At 41.1% G+C, this 19,572-nt stretch overlaps 1 protein-coding gene across 1 annotated transcript in view; it reads right to left on the bottom strand.

The window, feature by feature from the left end:
- il2rb (interleukin 2 receptor, beta) overlaps positions 1-14,176 on the bottom strand; it is a 28,781-nt gene extending 14,605 nt beyond the window's left edge. Inside the window, exons 1-4 of the mRNA XM_061885374.1 lie at positions 13,754-14,176; positions 2,026-2,123; positions 622-763; positions 466-532 (exon numbers count right to left, since the gene is read on the bottom strand). Coding sequence (XP_061741358.1) covers positions 466-532; positions 622-763; positions 2,026-2,107 — 291 coding nt within the window. The 5' untranslated portion in view covers positions 2,108-2,123; positions 13,754-14,176. The remainder of the gene's footprint in view (positions 1-465; positions 533-621; positions 764-2,025; positions 2,124-13,753) is intronic.
- Positions 14,177-19,572: the final 5,396 nt, after the last annotated feature.

Here is a 19,572-nt window from a genome sequence, read left to right as displayed (position 1 = left end):
AGTGAAAACTTGTAGCTCAGTTACCAGAATTTTACCCTAAAAACAGGGAGCCAAAAAATATGTAATATTGTTTTTCCATTTACAGTAACACACCATAAAAACAACAACTGTAGATTTTGTAGTAAAACAGTGGTATTGTTTTCCCATTTACAGTTTACATTGTAAAAAAACATGCCTACATATTATGGTAAAATTTCGGAATGTAAATTTTATTCTAAAATCTACATGTTTTTCTTCCAGTGTATGTAAAAATATGTAACAAAACATAATTGTGTAATGAAGCAAAATAGAATGTATATATTATTCACTGTTACAAGTTGCCCTCTAAAGGGCAGCCAAAACTGTGCTGTGGCCCCCAATGAAGACGAGTTTGACACCCCAGAGTGAGAGGAATGCAAGTCGCTCTGCAGAACGTCCCTAAAACTAAAAACATGGGTTTTACTTGTTATGCCAGACTCTACTCACGTTATTTTCGAAGACAAAGCTGCATCCTGGCGCCGAGTTAGCGCGATCTTGCACTTTGCAGCTTTGGCTATCAACAACACAAAAATCACTGTATTTTAAAAAGAAAAAGAAAAACATATTTTGTGGGGGAATTTTTTATCACATCCATATTCTTACCTGATAACAATTGAATGTACTCTGCCCGCCTTCATCCATTTTTTCTTGTGGCCTGTGATCTTACAGTCCCGGCTAGCATTCGCCGAAGACCTGTGCCACGTACAAGTGACGTTGTTGATGAAGTCGTTCACACAGGAGAGCCCTGAGTAGCACAGACATAGCAAAGATTACGCTTCTGCCTACTTATCAGTGTCATTCCACAAAAGGCGAGCCAGGTTTGCCTGCCACCCATTCCACATTGCTGCTTGGCCTCCAAATTCTTCCAGAATTTCCCAGAAGGAATCACGTATCATGAATTCCTTTTGAAAACCAAGCATTTCATTATCCGTCAAAAGGAATATTTGAACTAAAGCTGTCAATCAGATTAATCACTAGGTTGCTGTGGATTAATCGCGGTAAAATATTCATTTTCAATCCACATTGATCTTGTTTCACTCTACGTAAGCAAAGAGACTCATTATAAATGCGCGGCCAGAGACGTTTCGGGGATTTTGAGTCTTTCTGTGCTGCAATTGGGTTAGAAATTGGATTCTGATTAATAAGGATGATGGATTAATCCGCATTTTGGCATTACTTGTTAATTTTGACTTGAACTGTCATACCAGTGTATGACTTTGCATGGACAAACTAAAAAATGTTTTAATATAATAGGACAGTTTAGGATAAGATTCTGAATGTCCTTCGGGGTACGGGAGGGTCGCATTAATGGAAAGAAGTATTTTATTTATAATTGGTTAGCTTCAGAATAACAATGTTGTTAAAAAGAATAAGAGACTTATTATACTCAAAAAATGTTTGTCTTACTTAAAAATGCACGCATTGTATTCAGTGTTAGAACAAATATTATATGGCTCTTACGGAAATACATTTTACAATATTTGGATTTCATGGCTCTCTCAGCCAAAAAGGTTCCCGACTCCTAGCCTACAGCCTAAAAATTTTAAATTAATTCACTAAAATGCAAGAAAAGGCCAACCTTATGTGTTTATTGCAGGACATTTACATGTTAACTTGCACAAGCAAACACTCGGCTGGACTGCTTGTATCAGAGATTTTACATGCAAGACGATTTATTATTATTATTTTTTTTTGCTGATATCAAACCAGTATCATTAGCCAATGCCACATTTTACTACTTTTAAGACATTCCATTGTATTTCTAATTTGAGCAGGGTTTAATACAATTCAAGCCCGTAAATAAACTGCGATTGATTGATTCAATGCAAACCACAATGTATGCAAAGTACGTGCAGTAAATGGAATTGTACAACAAAACAAGCAACAGTGTACATAAAGGCCAATGAATGATCATTTTCTATGCCGGGCAATGGAAACCCCCCCCCCTTGAGTTTCAATCATGGTACACACATACGTTCATACAAGTAACTCCAAATAAGTTTGCACCTTGCGATGTTGCGTCACTGTCCATAGCGTGAAGAGACAAGAGCAGGGCCAGGATAACACAGGGCTGGACCGTCCCCCACATCACGACTGGGGTCAGACTGAGGAAGAACACATGTCGTTGGTGTCACAACATCAGCCAGTGAGAGTGAAATCAAACATGACAAGGGCACTTAAAGAAAGAGTTAGGACAAATTGCAATTATCCCCACCCCCTTTACACTTTAACAATGGAGTTGATGCCTAAATACACAACGTTTGCTCCTATAGCCCAGTGGTTCTCAAATGGGGGTACGCGTACCCCTGAGGGGTACTTGAAGGTATGCCAAGGGGTATGTAAGATTTTTTTTAGATATTCTAAAAAATAAAAAAAAACTATTCAAAAAAATCCTTTATAAATATATGTATTGAATAATACTTCAACAAAATATGAATGTAAGTTCATAAACTGTGAAAAGAAATGCAACAATGTTCAACAACAATTCAGTGTCGACAGCTAGATTTTTTGTGGACATGTTCCATAAATATTGATGTTAAAGATTTCTTTTTTTGTGAAGAAATGTTTACAATGAAGTTGATGAATCCATATGGATCTCTATTACAATCCCCAAAGAGGGCACTTTAAGTTGATGATTACTTCTATGTGTAGAAATCTTTGTAGTTGAATCACTTGTTTATTTTTCAACAAGTTTTTAGTTATTTTTTTAATCTTTTTTCCAAATAGTTCAAGAAAGACCACTACAAATTAGCAATATTTTGCACTGTTATACAATTTAATAAATCAGAAACTGATGACATAGTGTTTTATTTTACTTCCTTATCTCTTTTTTTCAACCAAAAATGCTTTGCTCAGATTAGGGGGTACTTGAATTGAAAAAACGTTCACAGGGGGTACATCACTGAAAAAAGGTTGAGAACCACTGCTATAGCCAACTCAAACCTTGGTAAAAAAAAAAAAAAAATTAAAAAATCCTTCAGATATGCTACTCCATGGTTTTGGAATGAATTTCAAAATGTTCTGAAGCTTCCTGGACTCATCACTTTGGGGGAATTTTAGACCAATATGTTTTTAATTTGTTTTTAAAAATTTTATTTGATACCGGTATTTATCTGTTCTCATATCGGTTTTATATGTAGTTTGTGGAAATAAAGATGTGAACAATTTTCAAATAGCTTTCATATTAGCAAAAAATGAATTATAACACCTCCAACTAGGTGTACTGTAACATCAAAACAGGAAAGTTTTTTTATTAACAACTGTTTTTTTAAGTCTTATAGAAGTTGACTATGTGTAAAGTGAAATGCAGTTATGTCATGTAAAGACCACACAGATCCATCACTCTGTTTCTATTCATTGCAATTACACTCAGCTGGAAATAACATTTATATGTAGAGAATATACCTTTTACATCAGGGGTCTCAAACTCAATTCACCTGGGGGCCACTAGATGCAGAGTCCGCAAGAAAAGATTTCTTTAAAAAAAATGTAGCATACTCCTCAGCATGTCTTGTTGTATAATGACGTTTCAAATTGTATCCTTTGTGCACCGCAACTTTCTCTGTGCAAAAAAGAAACGTCGGGGTGCCGATGTGTTAAAAAAAAAGAAAACAATATTGCATCTCGGGGGCGGTATGGCGTAGTGGGTAGAGCGGCCGTGCCAGAAACCTGAGGGTTGCAGGTTCGCTTCCCAACTATTGACATCCAAATCGCTGCCGTTGTGTCCCTGGGCAGGACACTTCACCCTAGCCCCCGGTGCCGCTCACACTGGTGAATGAATGATGAATGAATGATGAATGAATGATTGGTGGTGGTCGGAGGGGCCGTAGGCGCAAACTGGCAGCCACGCTTCCGTCAGTTTACCCCAGGGCAGCTGTGGCTACAGATGTAACTTACCACCACCAGGTGTGAATGAATGATGGGTTCCCACTTCACTGTGAGCGCTTTGAGTATCTAACAATAGAAAAGCGCGATATAAATCTAATCCATTATTATTATTATTGTTATTATCTCACACTTTTCCTAGAATTGTCTTTGCTCATCACAAACCTTTCTCTTCACTGCAGGCTTTGAAAAAGACATGTTTGGGGTTGTGGAATATATTTGTATTTAGCCCACGCAAATAGAATAATGTTGTTTCCGCAATGTGTGTCGTTCCGCTTTTCCTCCCTACAGCAACATGGCGGTCGGCGGATAATAGCCGGGAAAGTACCAGGATAGCGAGCGCAAAAAAGTGACGGCTCCCGGAGTGTTATCCGGCGTCATATAGAAATATATGTAGTGGTCATCGTGTGAGGTAATGCAAATTAAACAATAAAAAAAACAAATAACGGTTTGAATTGGTCCAAGCTATTAGGGACTGTTATTACTGACGGACAGGTGTCGCGGTGTGACTGCAGCCAGGCACGTAAGAAAACGTTCGTCTCCATGGCAACGTCTTTGTCGCTTTCACTCATTTGCTGCTTTTCCACTAACGCAGGGGTAGACAACCTAGAACATTGAAAGAGCCTTTTTGGAGCCAAATAACACAACGCTGTCAAGTTCCATTAAATATAAAACTTGCGGGCCGCACTAACATTAAACTTTGATATTAAGGTGGGGGACCGCAAAATAACGTCTCGCGGGCCTCGTGTGTGAGACCCCTGTTTTACATGAAATATTATATCATATAAATCAATACAATCAATTAGCATGTGGTGTGGGTGTGCATTTTGTAACAATAGGAATTGTTTGTGTTTATGTTGCACACGGGCGTATTCGAGTGAAAGACCGGAAGCCACAGTGTTGTGCTACCAATGTATGTGTGGGTGTAGTAGGGTTGTACGGTATACCAGTATTAGTATAGTACCGCGATACTAATGAATCATATTCGCTACTATACCGCCTCCGAAAAGTACTGGTTCCCCTCCCCCTCCGCGCCCCCGTCGTCGTCACGTCGTGTCATTGCTGGTTTACGAGCAGAGGAGCATGTTCAGTAGCGCACAATCACGGAGTACTTACAAGCAGACAGTGTGTTGACAGAAAAGGGAGAACGGACGCATTTTTGCCTAAATAATAAAGAAAAAGGTGAAATTATAACACTGAAACACCCTCAGGAAGAGGTGCTTAAAGACATGGCTAGCGGCTAAAGTCCATCCTCAGTCTGCAGTGATTTAGTTAATTCTAGATAACTAATTCTCGCCTCCATGGGGACAAATAAAGTAAATTTCTTACAAGTATCATCCCTGCAGGACGAGGAATAGCTAAACATGCTTCTTTACACACCGTAGCTCACTGGCCTCAAAACAAAGGCCCCTGGTGGATCTACCCCTGTAACATCCACTGTAATGATACCAAGTACAGGAGCTTATCTAGTCGATTATGTCGATATCATAACATCTTATTTTGTTTTTATTTATATTATGTTTATAAACTCAGGATATTAGTCCCTGGACATATGAGGACTTTGAATTTGACCAATTTATGATTCTGTAACGACTAAGTATCGGATTGATACCCAAATTTGTGGTATCATCCAAAACTAATGTAAAGCATCCAAACAACAGAAGAATAAGTGATTATAACATTTTAACAGAAGTGTAGATAGAACATGTTAAAAGAGAAAGTAAGCAGATATTACCCGTAAATAAACAAGAAGATTAATAATTCATTGTCTACCACATGTCCTTAATAATTTTGAGAACAAAACAGAATTATAAATGACACAATATGTTACTGCATATGTCAGCAGCTAAATTAGGAGCGTTTGTTTGCTTACTTACTAATAAAAGACAAGTTGTCTTGTATGTTCACTGTTTTTTTAAGGACAAACTTGCAATGAGAAACATATGTTTAATGTACCCTAAGATTTTTTGTTCAGGCCAATAATGCAATATTTTGTGGTCCCATTTATTTAGAAAAGTACTGAAATGCATCGAAATAATTTTGGTACCGGTACCAAAATATTGGTAACGGGACAACACGAGTGTGTAGTTTGTATTATATAAATAAAAAGACTTTGTGAACAAGTGTAATGCTCGATCATCCAGTTTGTAGTCAAGAGACAAAACGAACTGAATCACGTTTAAGCAAAATGTGATTTTTGACACAAAAGCGCAGCACAATGGAGTGATGTTAGACCTGTCAGGATGGATTATAAAATTACTTAAATTGTTCACTTTTTTAGTGGATTAATATTGGCCTGTGGATTAACGGATAGCTGGTAGGACTGTTGATAAAACACGGCTGTGACTCGTCGTGAGTAAGGTGCGTTTACTTCAAACTGACACAGACTTTGAGGAACTTTTGAGGAGGAAATATTGCTGTTACAAACTTTTGTGTGATGTTTGTCATTATTCAAAGCTGATTTTACTGTGTGGCAGTGGCACCTTAACTGAATGTGATAGCGTGTCAGCTGGAACAAAAAATATCAATAGCGATTTTGTTAGTCCCGAATCTTCACGGTCCTCATGGACCGACCGAATAAATCACCAAATGATTCCTGAGCGTGGCGCACGATACTGCTCACTGCTCCCCTTACATCCCAGGGGGTGAACATGGGGATGGGTCAAATGCAGATGACACATTTCACCACACTTAGTGTGTGTGGGACAATCGTTGGAACTTTAACTTTAACTTTAATTAGGAACCGGTGCCTAAAAATACTGGTACTCTGCATACATTCCTGGTTGTTGTTGTTGTTGTTTAACTATAGTTTGCGACTGCTGTTGTTTTTGTTGTTGTTATATGTATTATGAAACCTGTTTAGCTGCCCTCTTGGCCACTCTTATAAAAGAGATTTTACCTGCTTAAATGAAGGAAAGTGGATACATTTTGAACCCCCCTTAAAAAAAAAGTCTCATTAAAGAGAATAAGTGTTAACTTTGACAGCCCTAATAAATATAGACAACAAACAGTATATAAGTAAAGGTTTGGAAAAACGCATTATGTAATAACGGCACATAATGTAATAATCTACTGCATTTTGTAATACAATTTTTAAATACATTTTGTAATGTTAAACAAGTTATTACTAAACGGGTCAACAATCATGACAAAATGCTCTACATTATTGAATTGTTTCTCAAATGGGGGTAGGCGTACCCCTGGGGGTATTTGAAGGTATGCCAAGGGGTACGTGAGATTTTTTAAAAATATTCTAAAAATGGTAACAATTCAAAAATCCTTTATAAATATATTTATTGAATAATACTTCAACAAAATACAAATGTAAGTTCATAAACTGGCAAAAGAAATGCAACAATGCAATATTCAGTGTTGACAGCTAGATTTTTTGTGGACATGTTCCATAAATATTGATGTTAAAGATTTATTTTTTTGTGAAGAAATGTTTAGAATTAAGTTCATGAATCCAGATGGATCTCTGTTACAATCCCCAAAGAGGTCACTTTAAGTTGATGATTACTTCTATGTGTAGAAATCTTTATTTATAATTGAATCACTTGTTTATTTTTCAGCAAGTTTTTAGTTATTTGTATATCTTTTTTTCCAAATAGTTCAAGAAAGACCACTAAAAATTTGCAATATTTTGCACTGTTATTCAATTTAATAAGTCAGAAACTGATGACATAGTGCTGTATTTTACTTCTTTATCTCTTTTTTTCAACCAAAAATGCTTTGCTCTGATTAGGGGATACTTGAATTAAAAAAATGTTCACGGGGGGTACATCACTGAAAAAAGTTTGAGAACCACTGCATTATTGCAAAATGTGGCGTTCTTACATAACTCTGTTATTTTTCACATTATTACATAATGGACCGTTATTTCAAAATCGTTTACCATGTAGCCAATGAATCTGCATAAACACTAACAAATGAATCATTTTAGTAACTTTAGTGATTGCATGTTAATGCTGTTATGGAAAGCCAGAACTGCTACATTTCACCAAATCGTAGCTATTGCGTCCCCTGGAAATAAAATGTGTAAAGTCACAGTAAAATTACCTGCAAAATACATTTTTTTATCAATCAGTGTCCTGCACATTGATCATGATTCACAGATAAATATAACTATTAACACTTCACTCTAAGAATTAAAATAGTATATTTCTCATACATATGTGTGTTACTTATCACAACTATACTTAATTTTCTTTGAACAACAAACAGAAGCTATTGAGTTAAAATTCACACTTTTCTCGGTCCTGTTATACTAACACGTTAAAGGTTTAACTGCCCTTCATTTTGGAGTTTCCCAATTTTTGTGTAAGATAGGAACACATATGGTTTTCTTCATCTTTTTTTAATGGACTCTAACTTGTAAAAAACCACAAGCTAAAAATGGAGGTAGCTATTTTTGCACTATTGCGCATATAAAAAAATAACCTCCATCAGCGTTTGAATACTATACACGCTGTTTACATATGTGTAACATTTTCGTATGTTGCTGATTTTAAGCATGTATTAATTTTACTGACATATCACAACGTTCGCTGTTCCCTTCAACAACATCAGCACTACTAAACATGGCAGACTTCATGAGAGACATCATGGGACAAATGATGATCCAGAACCTTATATTTTAGTGCCTGAATATAACGAAAGAGTATTTACAAATTTTAGAAGTTGTGTGCTAAACCGGTAGGGGTGTGGGAAAAAATCGATTCGAATACGTTGTGCGATTCAGAAACGATTCTCATTTTTTAAAAATCGATTTTTTTATTTATTTATTTTTTTTAAATATTTTATTTTTTTTATTAATCCAACAAACCACTACACAGCAATACCATAACAATGAAGTCCAATTCCAAAACCAAACCTGACCCAGCAACACTCAGAACTGCAATAAACAGAGCAATTGAGGAGACACAAACACGACACAGAACAAACCAAAAGTAGTGAAACAAAAATGAATATTATCAACAACAGTATCAATATTAGTTCTAATTTCAGCATAGCAATGATTAAAAATCCCTCATTGACATTATCATTAGACATTTATAAAAATTTAAAAAAAAGAACAATAGTGTCACAGTGGCTTACACTTGCATCACATCTCATAAGCTTGACAACACACTGTGTCCAATATTTTCACAAAGATAAAATAAGTCATATTTCTGGTTTGTTTAATAGTTAAAACAAATTTACATTATTGCAATCAGTTGATAAAACATTGTCCTTTACAATTATAAAAGCTTTTTTTGTTTTTAAAATCTACTACTCTGCTTGCATGTCAGCAGACTGGGGTAGATCCTGCTGAAATCCTATGTATTGAATGAATACAGAATCGTTTTGAATCGGAAAAATATCGTTTTTGAATCGAGAATCGAATCGAATTGAAAAAAATCGATATATTATCGTATCGTGACCCCAAGAATCGATATTGAATCGAATCGTGGGACACGCAAAGATTCACAGCACTACCGATTCATCATCATGTATCAGTAATGCTAAGTGCTAAACAAGATATACGAACATAATAAAACAATTACTTACTGTACAATGTCATCTGTCACCGGGATGCCGACTGATAAGATAAGATGAAAAATTCATCATAATCCTCAATAAGTAGGCACAAACAAACATCTTTTCGTGTCTTTCTTGCCATCTTCGGGTATAAGTTGAATGTCAAAGTTGACCAAGTTCTCGACTTATGGCAACAACAAGTAAGAGACACGATTTAAAAATCTAGAATGAACTTTTAACAACACAGATTAATGCAACAACTCACCGGCTCATTATGTCATACAATACAATACTTGGTTAATGTGCAGGTTACGAGATGTAAATGGAGTGTTGTTGGGGGTTTTTAGATGTTTTGCTTTATGTACACCCACTTGCAGCAGTTAGCCACCTCATACTTGCCATATTTCATGAATTAAAAAGCTCTCTGAGCTGCTACCTTACCGTGGTAGAGGAGTTTGCGTGTCCCAATGATCCTAGGAGCTATGTTGTCTGGGGGATTTCATGCCCCCTGGTAGGGTCTCCCAAGACAAACAGGTCCTAGGTGATTGATCAGACAAAGAGCAGCTCAAAGACTTCTATGGAATTACAACAAAATGAACCCAGATTTCCCTCGCCCGAACGTGGGTCACCGGGGCCCCGCTCTGGAGCCAGGCCCGGAGTTGGGGCACGATGGCGAGTGCCTGGTGGTCGGGCCTGTCCCCATGGGGCCCGGCCGGGCACAGCCCGAAGAGGCAACGTGGGTCATCCCTCCAATGGGCTCACCACTCATAGGAGGGGCCATAGAGGTCGGGTGCATTGTGAGCTGGGCGGCAGCCGAAGGCAGGGCACTTGGCGGTCCGATCCTCGGCTACAGAAGCTAGCTCTTGGGATGTGGAACGTCACCTCACTGGGGGGGAAGGAGCCTGAGCTAGTGCGCGAGGTAAAGATGTTCCGGCTGGATATAGTCGGACTCACCTCGACGCACAGCAAGGGCTCTGGAACCAGTTCTCTCGAGAGGGACTGGACCCTCTTCCACTCTGGCGTTGCCGGCAGTGAGAGGCGACGGGCTGGGGTGGCAATTCTCGTTGCCCCCCGGCTCAAAGCCTGCACGTTTGAGTTCAACCCAGTGGACGAGAGGGTAGCTTCCCTTCGCCTTCGGGTGGGGGGACGGGTCCTGACTGTTGTTTGTGCTTACGCACCAAACAGCAGTTCAGAATACCCACCCTTTTTGGGTACACTCGAGGGAGTACTGGAAAGTGCTCCTCCGGGTGATTCCCTTGTCCTACTGGGAGACTTCAACGCTCATGTTGGCAACGACAGTGAAACCTGGAGAGGCGTGATTGGGAAGAATGGTCGCCCGGATCTAAACCCGAGTGGTGTTTTGTTATTGGACTTTTGTGCTCGTCACGGATTGTCCATAACAAACACCATGTTCAAACATAAGGGTGTCCATATGTGCACTTGGCACCAGGACACCCTAGGCCGCAGTTCCATGATCGACTTTGTAGTTGTGTCATCGGATTTGCGGCCTTATGTTTTGGACACTCGGGTGAAGAGAGGGGCGGAGCTTTCTACCGATCACCACCTGGTGGTGAGTTGGCTGCGATGGTGGGGGAGGATGCCGGACAGACCTGGCAGGCCCAAGCGCATTGTGAGGGTCTGCTGGGAACGTCTGGCAGAGTCTCCTGTCAGAGAGAGTTTCAATTCACACCTCCGGGAGAACTTTGAACATGTCACGAGGGAGGTGAGGGACATTGAGTCCGAGTGGACCATGTTCCGAACCTCTATTGTCGAGGCGGCTGATTGGAGCTGTGGCCGCAAGGTTGTTGGTGCCTGTCGTGGCGGTAATCCCAGAACCCGTTGGTGGACACCAGCAGTGAGGGATGCCGTCAAGCTCAAGAAGGAGTCCTATAGGGTTCTTTTGGCTCATAGGACTCCGGAGGCAGTGGACGGGTACCGACGGGCCAAGCGGTGTGCAGCTTTAGCGGTCGCGGAGGCAAAAACTCGGACATGGGAAGAGTTCGGGGAAGCCATGGAAAACGACTTCCGGACGGCTTCGAAGCGATTCTGGACCACCATACGCCGCCTCAGGAAGGGGAAGCAGTGCACTATCAACACCGTGTATGGTGCGGATGGTGTTCTGCTGACTTCGACTGCGGATGTTGTGGATCGGTGGAGGGAATACTTCGAAGACCTCCTCAATCCCACCAACACGTCTTTCTTTGAGGAAGCGGTGCCTGGGCAATCTGTAGTGGACTCTCCTATTTCTGGGGCTGAGGTCGCTGAGGTAGTTAAAAAGCTCCTCGGCGGCAAGGCCCCGGGGGTGGATGAGATCCGCCCGGAGTTCCTTAAGGCTCTGGATGCTGTGGGGCTGTCTTGGTTGACAAGACTCTGCGGCATCGCGTGGGCATCGGGGGCGGTACCTCTGGATTGGCAGACCGGGGTGGTGGTCCCTCTCTTTAAGAAGGGGGACCGGAGGGTGTGTTCCAACTATCGTGGGATCACACTCCTCAGCCTTCCCGGTAAGGTTTATTCAGGTGTACTGGAGAGGAGGCTTCGCCGGATAGTCAAACCTCGGATTCAGGAGGAACAGTGTGGTTTTCGTCCTGGTCGTGGAACTGTGGACCAGCTCTATACTCTCGGCAGGGTTCTTGAGGGTGCATGGGAGTTTGTCCAACCAGTCTACATGTGCTTTGTGGACTTGGAGAAGGCATTCGACCGTGTCCCTCGGGAAGTCCTGTGGGGAGTGCTCAGAGAGTATGGGGTATCGGACTGTTTTATTGTGGCAGTCCGCTCCCTGTATGATCAGTGTCAGAGCTTGGTCCGCATTGCTGGCAGTAAGTCGGACACGTTTCCAGTGAGGGTTGGACTCCGCCAAGGCTGTCCTTTGTCACCAATTCTGTTCATAACTTTTATGGACATAATTTCTAGGCGCAGCCAAGGCGTTGAGGGGTTCCGGTTTGGTGGCCACGGGATTAGGTCTCTGCTTTTTGCAGATGATGTAGTCCTGATGGCTTCATTTGGCCGGGATCTTCAGCTCTCACTGGATCGGTTCGCAGCCGAGTGTGAACCGACCGGAATGAGAATCAGCACTTCCAAGTCCGAGTCCATGGTTCTCGCCCGGAAAAGGGTGGAGTGCCATCTCCGGGTTGGGGAGGAGACCCTGCCCCAAGTGGAGGAGTTCAAGTACCTAGGAGTCTTGTTCACGAGTGGGGGAAGAGTGGATCGTGAGATCGACAGGCGGATCGGTGCGGCGTCTTCAGTAATGCGGACGTTGTATCGATCCGTTGTGGTGAAGAAGGAGCTGAGCCGGAAGGCAAAGCTCTCAATTTACCGGTCGATCTACGTTCCCATCCTCACCTATGGTCATGAGCTTTGGGTCATGACCGAAAGGATAAGATCACGGGTACAAGCGGCCGAAATGAGTTTCCCCCGCCGGGTGGCGGGGCTCTCCCTTAGAGATAGGGTGAGAAGCTCTGCCATCCGGGAGGAGCTCAACGTAAAGCCGCTGCTCCTCCACATCGAGAGGAGCCAGATGAAGTGGTTCGGGCATCTGGTCAGGATGCCACCCGAACGCCTCCCTAGGGATGTGTTTAGGGCACGTCCAGCTGGTAGGAGGCCACGGGGAAGACCCAGGACACGTTGGGAAGACTATGTCTCCCGGCTGGCCTGGGAACGCCTCGGGATCCCCCGGGAAGAGCTAGACGAAGTGGCTGGAGATAGGGAAGTCTGGACCCGACCTCGGATAAGCGGAAGATGATGGATGGATGGATGGATGGTTAATGTGTTTTTGTCTTACATAAAGATTGTAAATGAAAGGCAAAATTCCAAAAAAGTGCATTTACCCTTTAATTTGGAATGTTCAACAGTACTTTGTACTTGCGGCTATTTGCCAATTCTATGCTTGGAAACTTATTCCTGTTACTCTTTCCCGTTACTCAAATGAGCCATTGTTGCTGCAGTTTTCCCTGCTCTTCAGGGGATTTTATCAAATAAAATTGGATCAAATAAAATCCCCTGAGGTGCAGGGAAACCTGTGAAACAATCTTGTAGGGATGAAATAGCCTCTGTGTTTTTCCTGACCTAACATATATATACACACATATATGGATGTATACATTTAAATAAAAAATGTTTTAGTTTGGAAACCCCAGTGTTCACATGTCCATCTGCTGTTAAACCGTCAGAAAGAATGATAAAATTCGACTGAGTCATTACAAGTATAAGTTAATGATGCGGCAGTTTTTACAATCATTTTCCCGGGTTGATGAGCAATAGTAGCGACTTGCATTGACACAGAAAAAAAAATGGTAGGAGCAATAAAAGGTGAATATAAAATGTGATAGTGTACCTGACTTTGTTGGCTTATAGAAGACAGCAGTTAGTCCCGATGAAGAGACGCATTGTCAGCCCTTCTGCTGGACTGTCGAAGAAGTCCCCTTCTTTGGTTTCCTGCTGTCCCCCTTTTGTGTCACACGCTCTCATTCAGTCCTCTCTCTCTCTCTCTCTTTCTTTTACTCATTCTTTGGCCTGTTCTTTCAGGTGCCCGCTGACATTTTCCATCTTCAACCGCAAGCTTCTGTCGCGGCCTCAGACAGGAAGCCCACGTGACGCAGCGAGTGGCGGCGAAACAGCGCCGGGTCAAGGTGAGCGCCCACGCCCTCCGCTCACCGCCACATGTTTACACACCCTTCTCCCACCCAATCACGACTTACTACGCGCTTTTAAAAAACCTGAACTAGACTGGAAAGAAGAAGCCATGAAGAACACCACATCCTGTTTGAATCACATTGTCGAGAGAGACGTTCGAGTTGTCGTCTGAAGTGGTTGAAGTCTATGAAAGTTAAGAGATCAAAATGATAAGAGAGACCAAACGGACCATTTTTAGAAGCGCCATTTTTAGAAGCAGGAAAAGATCGTTTTATTTTATTTTTTGCTAAAAGGTCATCGACCAAGATCCGTTTTTGAACACTTTCTGTTTCATTTAAAGTGCTCTATTCACAAGCATCGATGTTTTTTACCCTAATTTTGTAGACCACGGGGGCCCCACTACAGAGGGTCCAAGGCCCCACTCAAATATTGACACTGAATTAGTAATCTTACTCTTGATCTTAATCTTGTTCATTAATAATAATAATAATGGATTAGATTTATATCGCGCTTTTCTATTGTTATATACTCAAAGCGCTCACAGAGAAGTGAGAACCCATCATTCATTCACACCTGGTGGTGCTAAGCTACATCTGTAGCCACAGCTGCCCTGGGGTAGACTGACGGAAGCGTGGCTGCCAGTTTGCGCCTACGGCCCCTCCGACCACCACCAATCATTCATTCATCATTCATTCACCAGTGTGAGCGGCACAAAGGGTGAAGTGTCCTGCCCAAGGACACAACAGCAGCGACTAATTAATAATTATCCATCCATTTTCTACCGCTTATTCCCTTTTGGGGTCGCGGGGGGCGCTGGTGCCTATCCCATCTACATTCGGGCGGAAGGTGGGGTACACCCTGGACAAGTCACCACCTGATCACAGGGCCAACACAGATAGACAGACAACATTCACACTCACATTCACACACTAGGGCCAATTTAGTGTTGCCAATCAACCTATCCCCAGGTACATGTCTTTGGAAGCGGGAGGAAGCCGGAGTACCCGGAGGGAACCCACGCAGTCACGGGGAGTACATGCCAACTCCACACAGAAAGATCCCAAGCCCGGGATTGAACCCAGGACCTTCATATTGTGAGGCAGACGTACTAACCCCTCCTCCACCGTGCTGCCTCATTAATAATTATATTGAACCTATTTACCTTGTTATGAAATCATGTGTTAATCACAAAGATTATTATCAAGGCTTAGGTCAGGCGGATTACAAAAATAAATACTAACTGGATGAGGCTGTTCCTTAAGGAATTGTGTGTGAATGCTCCAATGATGAAGTTGAACTGAAATCTTGGAATATGTTTTAGAATTGTTGAAGTAGAGCAGTGGTCCCCAACCTTTTTGTAGCTGCGGACCGGTCAACGCTTGAAAATTTGTCCCACGGACCGGGGTTCATAAAGAAATACAATCATGTGTGCTTACGGACTGTATCCCTACAGACAGTATTGATCTATATTGATATATAATGTATATATTGTGTTTTTTATGTTGATTTAACAATACATTTTAAAAAATCGGGGGCGTTCACGGTGGGAGAGGGGTTAGTGATTCTGCCTCACAATACGAAGGTCCTGCAGTCCTGGGTTCAATCTGTGTGGAGTTTGCATTTTCTACCGTGAATGTGTGGGTTCCCTCCGGGTACTCCGGCTTTCTCCCACTTCCAAAGACATGCACCTGGGGATAGGTTGATTGGCAACACTGAATTGGCCCTAGTGTGTGAATGTGAGTGTGAATGTTGTCTGTCTATCTGTGTTGGCCCTGCGATGAGGGGGCGACTTGTCCAGGGTGTACACCGCCTTCCGCCCGATTGTAGCTGAGATAGGCGCCAGCGCCCCCCGTGACCCCAAATGGGAATAAGCGGTAGTAAAAAAACGGGAACATTTTTTTTGAAAATGTTAATAAACTTGAATGGGTTGAAATGGTTGGTGTTGGAATGTTTTAAATTGGTCGAGAAATGTTGAATTAGTAACATGTTGACTTGAGAAATAGTATTACGAAATTCCTGGAATTTCTGGAATTTTTCCAGTTCAAAAAGCAACGTTGTCTTTTGTCTTGATTAAGAGGAATTTTTTGACGGTAAAATGGTTGAAATCAGTTGAAAAATGTGGAAGGAATAGTCGCTAGAAAAAAGGGTGGAAATAGGGCTTTGGAAAACCAGGAATGCTGGAAAATTCTGGAATTTTTGGGAATTTGGAACAAAAGCATTTCAAATTCCCAGGAAGGTAAAATGTGTTGAAGGGGTAATGGTTGGACTCTTTTGAAAAATGTGGCGTGGCGCAGTGGGAAAGTGGCCGTGCGCAACCCGAGTGTCACTGGTTCAAATCCCACCTAGAACCAACCTCGTCACGTCCGTTGTGTCCTGAGCAAGACACTTCACCCTTGCTCCTGATGGGTGCTGGTTGGCGCCTTGCATGGCAGCTCCCTCCATCAGTGTGTGAATGTGTGTGTGAATGGGTAAATGTGGTAGTGTCAAAGCGCTTTGAGTACCTTGAAGGTAGAAAAGCGCTATACAAGTACAACCCATTTATCATTTATTTAAGTTTGAAAAATGGCCAATTAATTTTGAATGGAAAAACCTGGAATTCTGGGAAATCTGGGATTTTTTGGAATTTGTCAAGGGAAAGCCCGCAATTCCCGAATAGGCTGAACAGTTTGAATCGGGTGAAAAATGTGGAAGGTGGAGCGTGCCGAAATCTGGAGAAGAAGAAATGTAATAAATAGATGAATTTTGCTTTGCAGCATTCACACAATGACAAACACTGCAGAAGAAGGGACTCATGAAAACTGATGGAAAATAAATTTACATTCAATTACACAGTGCTAAATGAAACAAACTATTCTGTGTCCTAAAAGGGGACATGCGGTAAAAAAAATGGATGAATGAACTTAATTATTAATAAATAATAATTTATGTTTCTTAAAAGCCTACTGAAATGGGATTTTCTTAATTAAACGGGGATAGCAAGTCCATTCTATGTGTTATACTTGATCATTTTGCGATATTGCCATATTTTTGCTGAAAGGATTTAGTAGAGAACATCCACGATAAAGTTCGCAACTTTCGGTGTTAAGAGAAAAGCCCTGCCTCTACTGGAAGTCGCAGACGATGACGTCACACGTGTGGGGGCTCCTCACATATTCACATTATTTTTAATGGGAGCCTCCAACAAAAAGTGCTATTCGGACCGAGAAAACGACAATTTGTCCACTAATTTGAGCAAAGATGAAAGATTCGTGTTTGAGGATATTGATAACGACGGACTTGAAAAAAAAATGATTAAAAAAAAAAAAGTAAAAAAAAAAAAAAAACGCGATTGCATTGGGACGGATTCCGATGTTTTTAGAGACATTTACTAGGATAATTCTGGGAAATCCCTTATCTTTCTATTGTATTGCTAGTGTTTTAGTGAGTTAAATAGTACCTGATAGTCGGAAGGGTGTCTCCACGGGTGTCTTGACGCGCAGTGTCTCAGGGGAGTCGACGGGTGCTATGGACGGCACAAGCTCAGGTTTTCTCCGGTAAGAAATTACTTTTTAACCACTATTTTCTCACCGAAACCTGCTGGTTGACATTTGGTAGGGATCCATGTTGGCTTGACCACGCTCTGATCCATAGGAAAGTTTCACCTCCAGGAATTTTAAACAAGGAATCACCGTGTGTTTGTGTGGCTAAAGGCTAAAGCTTCCCAACTCCATCTTTCTACTTTGACTTCTCCAATATTAATTGAACAAATTGCAAAAGATTTAGCAACACACATGTCCAAAATACTGTGTAATTATGCCGTTAAAGCAGACGACTTTTGGCTGTGTGTGCGCGCAGCGCTCATATTTCCTTAAAACCCGTGACGTCTTGCGTACACGTCATCCTTACACAACGTTTTCAAGGAGAAACTCCCGGGAAATTTAAAATTGTAATTTAGTAAACTAAAAAGGCCGTATTGGCATGTGTTGCAATATTAATATTTCCTTCATTGATATATAAACTATCAGACTGCGTGGTGGGTAGTAGTGGGTTTCATTAGGCCTTTAAATAAACTGTCAACAGAAAATAAGCACAAATGGAAATACAGCTTTACAACTTTAATCATATTTTTTGTGCTTAAGTAACATCTTTATGACTTTAGCGCTAGACTTCTTCTGATTGTTTAATATTGTCATTACTGCCACAAGTGGTGGAATAGTGTATTACAACAGATTACAGCTGCGGCCCATATAGACTACGACAAAGAAACCGAGATTTTATGGCGGCCTTTTATGGGGCGCTCAAGGCCCAGCTGTGGGCTCTGAGAATAAATAACACTGGTGTAGAGAATACACAAATATACTGTGTCTCATACACATAGATGCTTTATGAATAAATAGCTTGATGAGTTTGTACTTTGTATCTATTAGTTTTTATGTTAATGCTTAATTATTTATAACCACCCTTATCCACCTTGTTAAAATATCCTCAAACTTGTCCCTTATGTTTGTGCTGCAACATTTTTTTGTTTATTTTGTTATTTATTAACATGTTATTATTCATAACCAGCCCAAAACATAAAAAAGACCTCCCTCCATCCATCCATCCATTTTCTACCGCTTATTCCCTTTTGGGGTCCCGGGGGGCGCTGGCGCCTATCTCAGCTACAATCGGGCGGAAGTGAAGTGAAGTGAATTATATTTTTATATAGCGCTTTTCTCAAGTGACTCAAAGCGCTTTACATAGTGAAACCCAATATCTAAGTTCCATTTAAACCAGTGTGGGTGGCACTGGGAGCAGGTGGGTAAAGTGTCTTGCCCAAGGACACAACGGCAGTGACTAGGATGGCGGAAGCGGGAATCGAACCTGCAACCCTCAAGTTGCTGGCACGGCCACTCTACCAACCGAGCTATGCTGGACAAGTCGCCACCTCATCGCAGATTTTTTTTTAAAAAGACCTAATAAATTAAATAAAACAAATCTGTAGCACAGACAAATGGGACAAGTTTGGGGATGTTTTGACGTCACTATTAGGAAAGATGATTTATTTTAGAATAACTTAAAAACAGAAAAACATTTTACGCCACAAACCAGCACAGACAAATGGCAGTGTTATTTTAATGTTTACAATGATATGGGAGGCCAACGTCACACGGGTATACACATCTAATACAGGAGCACTCACGCAAAAGTGGTATCTGAAATAATTTGGTTACCCTATTTAAACAACACAAAACTGTGCACCTTATTATACATTATGTATAATGCAGTACAGTTGTACACTAAGGAAAACTACAAGGCTGTGCAGGTGAACCAATTGAAGGGACTGCATTTGATTTTTATTATATATAAATGAAAATGCGCGTTTCTTCTTCATTTTTTTATTATTATTAAAAAAATGAAAAATCCAAGTACAATGAAAATAAATATTCAGTAGTAAAAATGAAGAGGACAGTTAAAGCAGAATGTTTCCACCTCCAACGAAGTGCAAAACATTAACATTTCATGAAACATTTTACAATTTCAAAAAAACAAAACACTTTT

This window comes from Nerophis ophidion, linkage group LG23 (genome assembly GCF_033978795.1).
Source record: "Nerophis ophidion isolate RoL-2023_Sa linkage group LG23, RoL_Noph_v1.0, whole genome shotgun sequence".
NCBI lineage: Eukaryota > Metazoa > Chordata > Actinopteri > Syngnathiformes > Syngnathidae > Nerophis > Nerophis ophidion.
This window is presented reverse-complemented; position numbering and strand designations above follow the sequence as displayed.